Source organism: Corvus hawaiiensis, chromosome 29 (assembly GCF_020740725.1).
Source record: "Corvus hawaiiensis isolate bCorHaw1 chromosome 29, bCorHaw1.pri.cur, whole genome shotgun sequence".
Lineage (NCBI taxonomy): Eukaryota > Metazoa > Chordata > Aves > Passeriformes > Corvidae > Corvus > Corvus hawaiiensis.
In genome coordinates this window covers 3,231,319-3,245,620 of record NC_063241.1, presented here as the reverse complement: position 1 = coordinate 3,245,620, position 14,302 = coordinate 3,231,319, and the positions used below count along the sequence as shown (strand labels likewise).

At 56.4% G+C, this 14,302-nt stretch overlaps 1 protein-coding gene across 2 annotated transcripts; it reads left to right on the top strand.

Annotated features, from left to right (window-relative positions):
- RPRD2 (regulation of nuclear pre-mRNA domain containing 2) lies at positions 1-14,104 on the top strand. Of its 2 annotated transcripts, XM_048288765.1 has the most exons (11): positions 1-241; positions 4,063-4,192; positions 4,464-4,564; positions 5,629-5,703; positions 6,899-6,951; positions 7,400-7,526; positions 7,874-8,049; positions 8,684-8,969; positions 9,254-9,529; positions 9,742-9,945; positions 10,573-14,104. In XM_048288765.1, exons 1-11 carry the CDS (start codon positions 16-18, stop codon positions 13,221-13,223), a joined length of 4,305 nt encoding a protein of 1,434 aa, XP_048144722.1. In that variant the 5' UTR covers positions 1-15; the 3' UTR covers positions 13,224-14,104. The 2 variants fall into 2 exon arrangements, with proteins under 2 accessions (XP_048144722.1, XP_048144723.1); XM_048288766.1 differs by lacking the exon at positions 5,629-5,703.
- The last annotated feature ends 198 nt before the right edge of the window (positions 14,105-14,302 follow it).

The following is a 14,302-nucleotide window of genomic DNA, read 5'->3' as shown; positions in this document are numbered from 1 at the left end:
GAGCAGCGCGGGAAGATGGCGGCGGGCGGCGGAGGCGGCGGCCGGGCCTCCTCGTCCTCCTCCTCTTCCTCGGCCGCCGCCGCCTCGTCCGCGGCCGGCGCGCTCGAGGCCTCGCTCGACAGGAAGCTGCAGGCGGTGACCAACACGATGGAGTCGATCCAGGGCCTCTCCTCGTGGTGCTTGGAGAACAAGCGGCACCATAGCACCATCGTGTACCACTGGATGAAGTGGCTGCGCCGCTGTGAGTGCGGGGCCGGGGGGCGGCCGGGGGCAGAACGGGGCGCAGCGAGCGCGGCCGGGCCGGGGGTTCCGGCCCCGCCATCGGGGCTCGGGGACCGACCGGTGTCGGCGGCCGCTGCGCAGCGTCGGGCTCATCGTCATAGAAAGGCTTGGGTTGGAAAGGACCTTTACGCCCATCCAGTCCCACCCCCTGCCATGGGCAGCGACACCTTCCACTATCCCAGGTTGTTCCAAGCCTGGCCTTGGACACTTCCAGGGATGGGGCAGCCACAGTTTCTCTGGGCAACCTTTGCCAGGGCCTCACTGCCTCACAGGGAAGAATTCCTTCCTGACACCTAATCTAAATCTGTCCCTTTTACTTTGAAAACGTTCTCTCTTGTCCCGTGTGCATCACCTTGTCATCCTTGGAAGAACACAACATGCTCGCCTGCACCTCAGTGGTGGCACCTTTGTCCTCCTGAATCCATTATCTCCTAAAGCAGGACTCTGGAGCCTCCAGGACCAGGGCCTGTTTCTGTGCCCTGCCTGGCCAGAGCAGCTTGGGGTGGGCACAGCCAGGCCGGGTGCCAGCGCTGGGGTTTGCAGTGCCCATCAGGATGCGTCCCTGGCCTGGAGGGAGAAGGTTGGTGTTGGCAGGAGGTTCAGCACAGCAGTGTTATCTCCACTGCTGTGGGAAGGTTTGACTCTTCTTGTGGGAGTTCAAGGAAGCTTTGCTTGGCAGGAACGTGGAGATAACATTCCCACTGCAAAGTGTGTGCTGGACCTTTTGGAAAGTTTGGGAGAGTTGAGTTTCTCTGTCGAGGCACTACTGCAGAATGCAGAAGATGCTCTTTCCCCAGAGTTTGATCTGTTTTGTTTGTACTCCATGAGATTAAGGAGAGGAAGGTGAGAGCCTTGGAGGAAGTGCTCCGGGTCCTCCTGCCTTGCTGTTGCTGCCAGCTCTCCTGGAAATCCTCCTCCCTTGGACCCCCCTTAGCACTGTGGCATCATCCTTGGGGCTCTCCGAACGCATGCCCCCTGAAGAAAATCCAGCCCATCTCTCCTCGGGATGTGCCAACTCCTCTGGACATGGTGTCCCTTGTCACAGTTGTCCTGGCTCCTCCCTAGGCCCTCAGTGCTCTTCCATCACTCCTTCCCCCTTCCCAGGCTCATCAAAAGCCATTGAACTGTTCCCACCCTCAGGTCCTTGATGCCCTGTTTCTGCCCCGGCTCCCGTCTGCTGCTGCACTGTTGGCTCCTGCCCTGAGCCCTTGGCACCAGCCTGGAATTCTTGTTGGATTTTGTGGGATTCTTTCAAAGTTTCCCTTCACAGCCCTTGTGAGGATCTCACCTCCACACCCCTCCTTTTATCCAGGTCCCTTGTTAACTACCTCATCCCACCAAACCAATCCTTGACAGCGGCTGCGATGCTGCCATGCCCTGACCCCTGATTGTTTGGTTACTTCCTGCTTCCATAGGGCTTTTTTCCTGCTTTTCCCTTCATGGTACACTTCATCCTCTGCCCCAAGGACCTCACAGCTCTCAGGCTGTGGGAAGTCCCTGTCCCAGCCAGAGGAGCTCACTGGTGGTGCCACAGCGAGTACAGGTGGCTCTGGGTTCCTTTCTGAGTCTTTAAATGTTTTAACTCCAAAGCTCTTACAAACACATCAAATCTGCTCTTCCCAGGGAGCTTCTGGCAAGGGGGAATGTGGTGGAGTTGGGGCTCCTGGGACACAGAACTGGGTCCTTTTAGGAAGAACAGGAGTGCTGGTATTTGACACGTTGCTGTTGGGATCTCGCTTCCGAGTCAAGGCTCATCCTGTGCATGAGCCATGCTGGTCACAGCCAGAGCTTCCCAGCAGGAATGTTCCTGCGAGGAGATGCTGTTGTATCTCCACCTTTGGGAGGTTTCTGATGGGAATCCGAGTGTCCGTGCAGGAGGGTCTGGTCAGCGTGTTTAGTGTGAGTTAAACGGGACCCATCCACAGGCTCTGAAATGCCGTTTATGTTGGTGCCATCATGCCTGGTTTGGAGCAGGTGGCAGGGCTGGGGTGGGCTCAGCTCTGCAGTTTCCTGCTTGCCCGTATTTCCTCGCTGGTTTAAGCTGAGAGGAGCTGTTCACCCATCGGGTACAGTCTGTTGCTTCTTGGAGCCAAAGACCCTTGGTTTTCTTTGTGGATCATCTCCATAGCCTTCCTGTGGACCCAGCATGGGTCTCTCCTCCTCTGTGGTACCTTGGTTTATACATTGTGGCACTAACTTGGCTCTGGGCAGGTGGTGCTCTGTGTGGTCAGCGTCAGGCTGGAGCCCCAGTCCAGATTTCTTTCTGCCGTGTAGATGTTGGATTGTTTAAATCAAAGGTTCATAGTTTTTTGAAATTTATTTTACATTATTAAGATCTGGAATCATTGGTCTCTGCTGCTGAAACGTCTCTGGGATGGAGGGAACACCCAGTGAGCAGCAGGAGAACTGGCACTAGAGCACTGGTTTAACTAAATCATAGAAGCCCCATTCCAATGGGATGATGATCTGAGAGATTATTGAGGCTGGCATTTTGGGGAAAGCTGGCTCCAAATTGTTTTGGAAAGCCAGGCGAGTGCAGCCGTGCTCCAGTTGAATTCCCAGCCCTCCGGGCAGAGCAGAGCACTCTGTGCTCCAGAAAACCCACCTCAGCCTGCCCTGTCAGCATGTTCAGGGCACAGGTTGTGAGCAACAGGTTCTGGTGGTAAGTCCTTGGCTCGCTGAGTCTGTGCTGGAAAAGCTTCTCCTGGGATGTGGGAGCTGGGGCGGCCAGAGGAGCAGGGTCAGGGATAAAAGCTCCTCTGGGATGTGGGAGCCGGGGCTCCGTGTGGGGCTGGGGGTGAGCAGCTGCTGGCAGTGACTCGTGGCTTGGCTCTCACGCCTTTGCTGTGTGTCCCGGGGCAGGGACAGTGGAGGAACAGGGCTTCAGGAGCAGGGACTTCCCGAGGGCTCTGTCCCCGTGTCCTTCCTCGCCCGAGGCTGGAGTGATGCTCAAGGGCGCAGGAGAACCAGTGCTGCTGGCAGGGGCTCAGGGAGGCTTAAGGACATCGACCCGTGGGGATTTGAGGACCCATCTGAGCTAAGCCTTTTCCTGTGTCCTCAGCTCTGCTTCCCCTCAGAGGAGGATCTCCTGTGCAGGATCTTCCTTTTGAACTGGAGTTCACTTGTGAGCTCTCCCTGATGTCGGGAGGGCAGCATGGGCAGAACGTTTCTGCTGGGAGCTTTTTCAGGCTGTGAGTGAGGGGCAAGCTCCCACCCAGGGCTCTGGGCCAGGAAGGATGCTGAGCTTCCTGAGAGGAATCCTGGAGACCAGGAGAGCTGCAAGGCACAGCCGTGCTGTGGGAAGTGGCTCTACCAACGTAGGGACAACTGGAAAATGAAGCAGGATAGAGAATGAGGGATTTGTAGATAAAACTGAATCTGGTTGCATCCGGGGGTGACACAGGCAGGTGAGAGGTGACAACACAGGAGCATGTGGAGTAACACCCTCTCAGTCCTTGGGAATGTCCTTTAGTGAAGTGAAGGGGCTCATTACCATCGTTAGCATGTGGATGAGCTTTACCCACCCTGAGGAAGGGGTTTGATGAAGTAACTCAGGTTGGAGCTTTTGAACATGAGGAGGGTCAGAGGAGTGAGCAGAGCTGGGGGAGTCTGGAAATCATTTGTAAACTGCAGGTGCCCTCTCTAGCCCCTGGGGTTTGCCTGCTGGACCTTGAAAACTCTGAAACTTTCCCAAAAGCAGCACTGAAATACTGGGATCAAGGTGTGGTTGTTGTGGTACTTGTGTCTGATGCTGACTCTTAAGTTTTCTTTTGTCCTCAGCTGCTTTTCCTCATCGGCTGAACCTTTTTTACTTGGCCAATGATGTCATACAGAACTGCAAGAGGAAAAATGCCATTGTCTTTCGGGACACCTTCGCAGAGGTGCTTCCCGAGGCCGCCTCGTTAGTGAAGTGAGTAATGAACTAACGGGGTGCTGGGAGGCCGAGTGTCTCAGAAAGGGGGAATCTTCTGCTGACATCTCGAACTCTGTAGAAACATCAGCAGAACTTAAAGGGTTCTGTTTGAGCAGCCACGTGTTTGCAGAGTGGGCCAGAGTGGGCGTGAGCTGGGTTTTAATTTGCACACGGGGGTGGTTCGGGTCAAATTATCCTGTGAGGTGGAGTGAGGGAAGCCTCACACCAGTGTCCTGCAGCCAGGGGGTAAAGAACTCTTCTCTTCCAGGGATCCATCCGTTTCCAAATCCATCGAAAGAATCTTCAAAATCTGGGAGGACAGAAACGTGTACCCCGAGGAAACCATTTTGGCACTGAAAGAAGCACTGAGTAAGTTACTTATGCTCCTCATTTGTCACCTTACAAACTGCCCCGTGAGCTTGGCGAAGCTGTAGAGATAGTCTGGGGTCACTGAGGGGAATGAGGGGCATTTGCACCTGGCACAGGCTGTAACGTAGCTGGGTGTGGGACGTGAGCAGCGCTGGATTCTCCTGCTTCACCTCTTTCGTACCTTTCTGAAGGCAGCTGTGAATTCTTTCACATGAGCTGGAACTGCTCCAGCTGAGAGCAAACAGAATGTGAGGCTGAGATGGTCCTACACATCCTGACCAGGGGGCTCTGGCTCTACCTCTGGGTCCTGTTCAGTAGCAGGCTGGCTTAAGTAATAATATTTGTGGGGCAGGAAGAGGCAGAAGCAAAGCTGGAGGGTGAAGAGTCCTCAAGTCCTTAGGGAAGAAACACGTGGAGTTGGTTAAAACCAGGGATTAGCCAATGCTCCAGTACTTGCAGGAAATCAGGTTTTGGCTTCACTCACATCATCGCGAGCTGAAGGTGCTCAGGAAGCCCTCAGGAGTGGTCTGAGGGCCGGTGGCCATCACAGCAGGAGGAACGTGGTGTCTCGGGTCGGGCTGTGGCACGAGGACAGGCTTGAGCTGGGCGTTGCATGCTGAGAAGTGACGTTTGTGCTTCTGCTCTGAAATCCCTCATTTCTGTAACCTGAAAACAAGTCTGTGAGATTTCAGGTAAATCAGGTATTGTGGCTGCTTTCCCAAGGGGCACTGCTGCCTGTTCGATGCTGATTCCATTACAGCCTCCCCAAAGAGTTTGATTTTTAGATTCCTTGTGTTTTCCCTTTTTACTGTGATTTTTGAACTGTGTTAGTGTAAGGGCAAACAGAAACTTGATTTAAAAATGGCAGACCACCCCCAGGTTGCTGCATTCCTGAGTAAACTGAGGTTCTCTTGGGCATCCAGCAGCTCCTCTAAGGAAGTTGGTCGAGGTATTTTAAAACAAATTTCTGTTCACTCTTTCACCGTGCAACTGTACGGCACCAAAAACCACATTCTGACAGGACTCCCATAATGCCAGACTGCCAAAAATGAAATGTTTTCCAGGTACCACTTTCAAAACTCAGAAGCAGCTGAAAGAGTCTCTGAACAAACCGAATAAGCCGTGGAAGAAATCACAAAGTAAGGAACCACTGTGAACTCTGTGCACTAATGCAGAAATTGGCTGCTCGAGGAGCAGAAAGGCTGAGCCTGCAGCTCAGAAGGGCCCCACGATGTGCACACCAAGGAGGTGTTGGTAGAAAACCACTATGTGCAGAAAAGAAGTGAGGCAGAAATAAGATAGGAGAGCAGAGGTTGTGGACAGGAGAGGAGAGAGCTGGTGGAACCTCTTGGAAACTGGTCTTAGACTGGTCAGAGATGGAGAGAAGACAGAGAGAAGCAGGAGGTGGACGTTCCCTTTGTGCTCAGGAACACTCCTGCCCAGCAGGCTGGGCTGGGAGGGGGCACCTGGAGCTGGGAGTGCAGGGACAGGATGTGGGAGTCCAACAGCTCAGGACTCAGACCAGCAGGAGGGAATTTATTATAACAGAGCGGCCCTAATGATCTCCTTTTGTGCCAAAGCCCTGAGTGGTCCCCACGGAGGTGGTGAGATGTCAGGTGTGACGTGTGGTGGGACATCAGGTTTGACGAGAGGCGCAGGGTGACATCAGAAGGACAGAAGAGTTTGGGAGTGTTTATTACTGGGCTTTACACCACAAGCTGCTTTCCCAGACAGAACTGTATCCAGCATGGATGGAGGGTTTAGCGCTTTGCTTCTCATCAGCTCCTTACTTCTTCTTTCCTATTTCTCCTGTTTTGTCCAGAATCTGATGGATTCAGTCTCTTGCCAGCAGGACTCGTTCCCCCACCCTGTAACCAGGTGTGACAGTTGTTAAGGCCCTGGGCATGGTCAGACCTAGGAATTTCCCAGGGGAGACCCTGCCCACAGGAAACCTGGGCTCCATGCCAGCTCCAGGTCTGGCAGTTTGGGAATAACATTCCCTTCCTTGTAGAGAGCTGTAACTCCTTGGATAAGGCCGTGAGATCAACCCTTGCAGGAACTCGTCTTCCTGGGGAAAAGGTGTGCCCAGGAAACGTTAAGAGCATGTTAAAAAGCAGCAGTGTCACTTGTTGGTCCCAATCCAGCTGCACGTGTCCATGCCCCATGAGCTGCCAGGAGCCCGGAGCATTGAGGGGCTCATGCATGGAGGGGAGGATGTGATGGGTAACACATGGAGTTATCTTAAAATACCTTTTCTTAGGCTGCCTGTTGTGACTGACTTCCCATTGGGATGTGCTTCCTTGATTTCTTCACAATTTTCCTTTATCCCCACAGCCTCCACCAACCCGAAAGCTGCTCTGAAGTCCAAGATTGTCGCCGAATTCCGAGTAAGTCTGTGAGTGGAAGTGACCCATGGCACTGACCCCCAGCTTGGGGGGTTTGCATGTGGGGTGACCCCAGGCCCAAGAGCCATCTGTGATGTGGGGGCTGTGACACCCACGGGGCCAACATGGGGAGGGTCTGGGCAGGCTCAGAACATCCTTGTGAAGAGGAGTCTGGAGTGGCAAGAAATTGGTCTGAATTCGGTCCCCTGACAGAGGGGAACACGTTCATGAAATGCAAAGACCTGTCCCTGCTCTTAACCAGGAGACCTGTGTAACTGCAGCTCCCGCCTGAGCCCAGGTTTGCTGATCGTGAGATTTGAGGTTAAAAATCCTGGGATCCACATGGTTCCTGGGTTAGCTCTCGCTTGGAAGCGGTCTGGAGCCAGAGCGGAGGCAGGGCTTCTCTTCCCTGGAATGTGATGAGGAGGCTTTTCCGTTTGCTTTTTTCCAGCCCCAGTCCCTCATTGATGAGCTGCTGCTGTACAAGCGCTCGGAAGATCAGATAGAGCTGAAGGAGAAGCAGCTTTCCACTATGAGGGTGGACGTCTGCAGCACCGAGACACTCAAGTGCTTGAAAGGTAAAGCCCCGAGGGCACCCAAGGAGTGGTGGGAGCTCCTCGGTTCCGTCGAGACGGAAAACGCCAGAATTTCAGAGTGGGGTTAAGAACCAGCAATCAGGAGCCAAAAATCTTGGTTAGTTTGAATCCCTGCGGGAACTCTCAGGTGCAGAGCTTAGACCAAGAGAATGACCGGCTGAAAACCAACACTGCCAGCAACCAGGCCTCCTCCTTGCCAGATCCCAGTGCATGACCCGGGTGGTCTGGGAGTGTGCAGCTCCGCTGTCGTGATATCCCGGGTGCTGCTGTTGAGGCCACACTTCCATGGCATGTGGCAGCTCACTTCCATGGTGTTCATCTCCCTACAGATAAAACAGGAGGGAAGAAGTTCTCCAAGGAGTTTGAAGAAGCAAGTTCAAAGCTGGAGGAATTTGTCAATGGCTTGGACAAGCAAGTGAAGAACGGCCCCTCGCTCACCGAGGCGCTGGAGAACGCCGGGATATTCTATGAGGCACAGTACAAAGAAGTCAAGGTGGTGGCAAATGTAAGTGTGCCTTTTCTGGATCCTCCACAGGTGGAACAGCATCTGCCTGTGCTCACTGGGCACCTCGGAGGCTGGAAGATGCCTCATCTCTCTATTCCCAAATTAAAAAGTTGATGGGATTGTTGTATGGGTGGTTTCCAAAGAGGGCAGAATTGAGGCTTTGGGCAAGACAAGGATATGCTCTCAAAATCCAGCAGTTGGAAGCTCAGTTTGTGTGTGTTGCTGGAATTTTGGAGCCCCTCTAGGTTCTTAAATGGGGCAAAATTACAGTTAGTGTGACAAATCCTGAATTCTGGAAACTTGTGATTTATGTGGGAACTAGACAAGCGAAGAAAGAACGGTAGTAAAGTGCTACAAAAACAACCAACACCCTCCAGACCCTACCAAAAGCCCCAAATGGGCAGAATGTATTTGTTAAAAAACAGGGGAGTTATGAAAATTGTTTCAAGTCAGTGGAAAAAGGTTTTATCTTCCCCACTTTTTGTGGTTGTTGCCCTGTGAGTCCCACGGAGAAGCCGAGTTCTTACCACTGCAGGGTCCAGGGATTTGGAATTGGTTTTCTCAGGCTGCATGTTGCTTCCTCGGGAGTGACTGAGGCGTGAAAGATCTCAGTCTGGTGTCCTTCCTTCTTTAGGCCTATAAAACATTTGCTAATCGAGTGAGCAATCTGAAGAAAAAGCTGGACCAGCTGAAAGCAACCCTTCCGGATCCCGAGGAGTCTCCCGTCCCTTCTCCCAGCATGGACGCCCCATCTCCGACAGGCTCCGAGTCCCCTTTCCAGGGCATGGGGGAGGAGAACAGCACCCGGTCTCCAGCAGCTGGAGGCCGCAAGATGGTCTCTCCAGAGCCTGCGACAGACAATCGGGACGTGGAAGACATGGAGCTCTCCGATGTGGAGGACGATACGTCTAAAATCATCGGTACGTGATTGTCGTGGGGGAACTGCAGGACAAACCAGCCCTCTGCAGCCTCACTTGGGATGTGGAGGAGGCGCAAAGCCCGTGCTGGGCTGTGGGCCGGGGCTGTTGGGTTTGGATCTCCTGGCACTAGCAGGGAAGTCCCAGTCCCACTGCGATCCATGTCCATCTCCCAAAACACTTACCGAAGATGTCTGTACATCTGTGGGAATCAGAACCGATGTGCCCTGAGTCTTTTCGGGGGACTGAGTGACCTTTCTGCTCTTGTTCCACCCTCTCTGCTGCAGTGGAGGAGAGGAAGGACAAACAGGCTGCTCCGGCCCCGGCCCCCACCAAGACTGAGAGTGTCCCCAAAGCGGTGCCGTCGGCTGCTGTGGCCGGCACGGCCTCGGGGACGGTGACGACGCCGGCCCCGGCCCCTCCAACCCCCCCGGCTCCGAAGGTGGTGAGCACAGCTCCCATCGCTCCAGCACCGGCACTCGCCTTACCCAACCTGGCCAACGTGGACCTGGCCAAGATCAGCTCCATCCTGAGCAGTTTGACATCGGTGATGAAGAGCACAGGTGAGTGCTGAGCCGGGCCGTGGGCGCCGGCACTGACGCAGCTGGGTGGTGAGTGGGTTACTGCTCTCGGAGCTCTGGCTCGGTCTCTGGCACACGGTGTCACTCCTTGAGCCTCTCCTTGCTCGTGCTCAGTTGTGCCTGTGGGAGACCTGAGTCAGAAGCACGTGCGTTGCCAGAGCAGCGCAGGTGAGTGGTGTGTGCTCCCGCCCCAGGGGTGAGTCCTGCCTCGAGACCTTCGCCGGGGACGCCGACCAGCCCCACAGCTCTTGCCAGTGGCCTGAAGACTCCTGTCCTGGGAACCCCGTCTGCTCCTTCGAATCCATTAGCGAATATTCTCTCCAAAGTCGAGATAACTCCGGAAAGCATTTTGTCGGCTCTCTCCAAAACCCAGACTCAGACGGCGCCAGCGCTGCAAGGTACTGGGGTGGGTGTTGGGGGCGGGCTGGCTGGTGTTTGGGGACAGTGGCCGGGCTGAAACGTGCTGCCCTGCTTGTCCTAAGTGAGAACAGAGGGAGAAAAACTTCACTGGAATGTTTCACGTGTGTGGCACACGTGGATGGTCCTCAGGTAGCACAGGTGTCACGGATCAGTGAGATCTGCCACTTCTCTGTGCTTCCTGCTTGTGCTGCGGCCGAAGCGCACGTGTCTGGAACATTCCCTGTGAGGCTCCTGAGCAGGACAGGAGACTGAGAGGTCTCTGTGTTTTTTATGTGCAGAAGGTTTCCCAGAGGTTCTGCTCCTGCTCCGGCACCTTGCCAGGGTCACCCGGCCAGCAGGGCAGGGGTTCCCACTCCTGGCTGCAGACCAGACTCTTACCCAACTGACTCGATGGTGTAATTTATATTTGTGGATCAATCCAAGCCTCTGGTGGAAGGTTGCACCTCACTGGGTGCTACTGTCACTGCAGCAAAATCCAGTCCTTGTTGTGGCCAGAGCCTGAGGGGGTGTTACGGAACGGCGAACACAGGAGCCTTTCCCGTGGCAGTGGCTTGGGGTGATTTGCCTCTGCCCTCAGTAGCTGATACAGCAGTTCTGTTTTCCAGGGCTGTCGTCCTTGCTGCAGAGCGTGGCTGGGAACACCGTTCAGTCGGGAGAAGCTGCCTCGCAGAGCACCTCGGCATCGCCAGCCAACACGACCGTGCCATGCATGAAGGGGAGGAATGTTCCTTCCAATCCGCAGTCCTTTATAGCCAAAAGTTTTGGTTATTCTCCAAACTCGACCACTGCAGAGGTTTCCTCCACTTCAGTCAATAAGGCTCCCGTCGGACATACCCCAGCACTGTCAAGCTCTGGTTTTAAGCCACCAACCAATTCCCTGGGATTTTCCAGTTCCCACCCTACCAGTCCTTCCTCCCTTTTGCCAACAGAAACCTCACTGGGTCAGTCCTCCGAAATTTCAAAAGCCAAGCTGGAATCCGAACCCCCTTCTCCCAGTTTGGAGATGAAGATACACAATTTCCTGAAGGGAAATCCTGGCTTCAGTGGCCTGAACTTGAATATTCCCATCCTCAGCAGCTTGGGGTCCAGCATGGCAACGGAGAGTCACACCTCTGACTTCCAGCGTGGTCCCACCAGCACTTCCATGGACAATGTGGACGGGACGCCGGTGCGCGACGAGCGCAGCGGGACACCCACCCAGGACGAGATGATGGACAAGCCGACGTCGAGCAACGTCGACACGATCTCCCTGCTGTCGAAAATCATGAGCCCCGGTTCTTCGACTCCCAGCAGTACAAGGTCGCCTCTGCAGGGCCGGGATGATGGATATTCCCAAGAACTTCCCAGTTCCGTGCACGGCTACCGGCCCTTCGGCCTTGGCAGAGAATCTCCGGCCAGCCTGTACAAGCCGCCTGCGGACAGCAGGGAGATGCCCTCCTCCCTGATGGACTCCTCCCAGGAGAAGTTTTACCCAGACACATCTTTCCAAGAAGACGAGGATTACCGCGACTTCGACTACTCCGGGCCGCCGCCCTCGGCCATGCTGAACCTGGAGAAGAAGCCGGTCAAGTCTATCCTGAAATCGAGTAAACTCCCAGATTCTGCAGAGTACCAGCCAGTGCTGTCCAGCTACAGTCAGCGGTCACAGGAGTTTGGCGTGAAGCCGTCCTTCCCCCCGGCCATGAGGTCTATCCTGGATCAGAGCGAGAGCTGCGACCCGCTGGCCTCGTCCCCAGGGATGTTTGGGAGCTACGGCCGCAGGGGGAAGGACTCGGCCTCGGATGGGTCCCCGTCGCCCAGCAAGAACGATGTGTTCTTCACGCCGGACTCCAACCACAACACCCTGCCCAAACCTGGCCTCCCGCAGAAGCAATACTCGGACTCGCCCCACGCGCTTCCCCACCGCTCGCTCTTCTGCCCCCAGAACGCCCTCCCCAGCCCCGCCAGCCGACCACCCGCGGCGGGTGGGGACAAACCCATGGGTTCCTCCATCTCCGCCACCTCCACCATTGAGTTCAAGAACATGCTCAAAAACGCCTCCCGGAAGCCCTCCGAGGAGAAGCATTTTGGGCAGATTCCCAAAAGCAGCTCCGGTGAGGTGGGGAGCTTGTCCGGGGCTGTGAAGGGCGAGCCGCAGCCGCCGGAGGAGCACTACCGCATCGAGACCCGCGTCTCCTCCTCCTGCCTGGACCTGCCCGACAGCACCGAGGAGAAGGGGGCCCCCATCGAGACGCTGGGCTACCACAACGCCTCGAGCCGGGGCATGTCGGGGGAGCCGATCCAGACCGTGGAGTCCATCCGGGTGCTGGGCAAGGGCAGCCGGGGCCACGGGCGCGAGGGGAGCCGGGCGGGCTGGTTCGAGCTGAGCAGCGGCGGGAGCGCCTTTGACAACGGGCCCTCAGGCTCCTCGGAGCTGCCCGGCATGGGCGGCTTCCCGGCGCCCTACAAGGAGCACGTGCCGCCCTTCCCGGAGAGCGTCAACAACTTCCGAACCAACAACTTCAGCCCCGCCTTCGAGCACCACCTGCCGCCGCCGCCGCCCCTCGCGCCGCCTCCCCTGGAGCACGGGAACCCCTTCCCACGGGACCCGGTGGGGCCGCCCGCCGTGCCCCCGCCCGCTCCCACCAAGGACCACGGCAGCCTCTTCCCGAGGGATCACTCGGTCCCTCCGCGCATGCCGTCGGTGGATCACGCCAACCCCTTCTCCAAGGAAACGCCCGCGCCGCTCCCGCTGCCCCACGGCGTCCCCCCGCCCCCCTCGGTGGAACACGCGGGGGTCCCGTTCCCCACGCCCCCGCCGCCCCCGGTGCCCGGGGAGCACGCCGGGGTCCCCTTCCCCGCGCAGCCACCGCCGGCCGGGGAGCACGGCGGGGTCCCCTTCCCCGCGCCGCCCCCCCTGGAGCACGGCGCCGGCGCCTTCCCCAAGGAGCACGGTACGATGCAAGGGACGCTGAAGGAGCACTTCGGGGCGGCGCAGCCGCGGGACGCCCTGCCCCGCTCGCGAGACCCCGCGGGGCCCGGGCCCCTGCCCCGGGAGCAGCTGGGGGCCGCGCGCGGGCTGGGCCCCCCCGCCCACCGGGACCCCGGGGGCCGCGGCTCCGTCCTGCTCCGCACGCCCCGCGCCGAGTTCCGCCCGCGGGAGCCCTTCGGCGGCAGAGACCCCTTCCAGAGCCTGAAGCGGCCACGGCCGCCCTTCGGAAGGGGGGGAGCCCCCTTCTTCACCCCTAAGCGCCCCTTCTTTCCTCCCCGGTACTGAAGCAGCTGCCCAGCTCCCGGGGCTGCCCTTTCATTTCTTTTTTTTTTTTTCTTTTTTTTCTTTTTTTCTTTTTTTTTTTTCTTTTTTCATTTTTTCTTTTTTCTTCCCCTTGAGACCCCCCATAACCTTCTCCTAAATTAAATGTTCTGTGCTTTTTGGTTGGTTCTACCCCCAGCCCCCCAGCACTGGGTGAGACAAGAAAACAGACACAAAACAATGTTTTAACAAGAAGAAGCCACGTTGCTGTTAAATAAAAAAACTTAAGTAGTAGTTGAAAAAAACGAAAAAAAAAATTAAAAAAAAAAAAACTCTGAAAGCTTCGAGAGGAGCGCTGAGTGGTGTTGGGGTGTTGGTTTTCAGCCGATCCCCAAATTGCTGCTGCAGGGAGGGGAGACCCCCCTGTTCCTCCTGTCTGCCAAAAGCACCAAAACAAGGCAAAAAGGGTCGAGGAACCCACCCAAACCCACCTTGGAGCTCCATGGGATGTGGGACTCTGGCAGCAAGGAGGCCCAAGCCCGTCGCCCCTGCTCGGGAAGACTGTCGGTTGGGTTTGGGTTAATTTGGGGATCTTCTGATTTTTTTTGGTTTGGTTTTTTTGTTTTGTTTTTTTTTTCCCCCAGGATCACTGTTGACTTTCTATGTGTGTGTATATAACAATCACTTTTTAATTCCCACTGGGATCGTTCACCACGCGCAGCCGGAGCCTGGCGGGGGGCTCAGAGGGGTCCCCCCCACACCCAGGGCCGCCCCCGCGGCTTTTATATGAAGTTGGGATTTTACTTGATTTATTTTAATTATTTTTTGTTGGTTTTTAGTTGCCTCCATCGTACCTGTTTGATACCGGTGTGGGCTTCAGGATCTGCATAAAAAGTACCAAACCAGCCGTTGGCGGGTCCGTTCTTTCTCGCGTGCGCTCCGGACACCCCCGGCCCGCGGGGCGCCCCCGCCGCGGCTGGGTCCGAGCCCCCGCTCCCTCCATGGTTCCGTCCCGCCTGCGGCGCTCCCGCACGGGCGGGCGAGTCCAATGCGGCTTCCGCGGGGGGAGCACGGGGTTGCGGAGCCCGGGCCGGGCCGTGTTC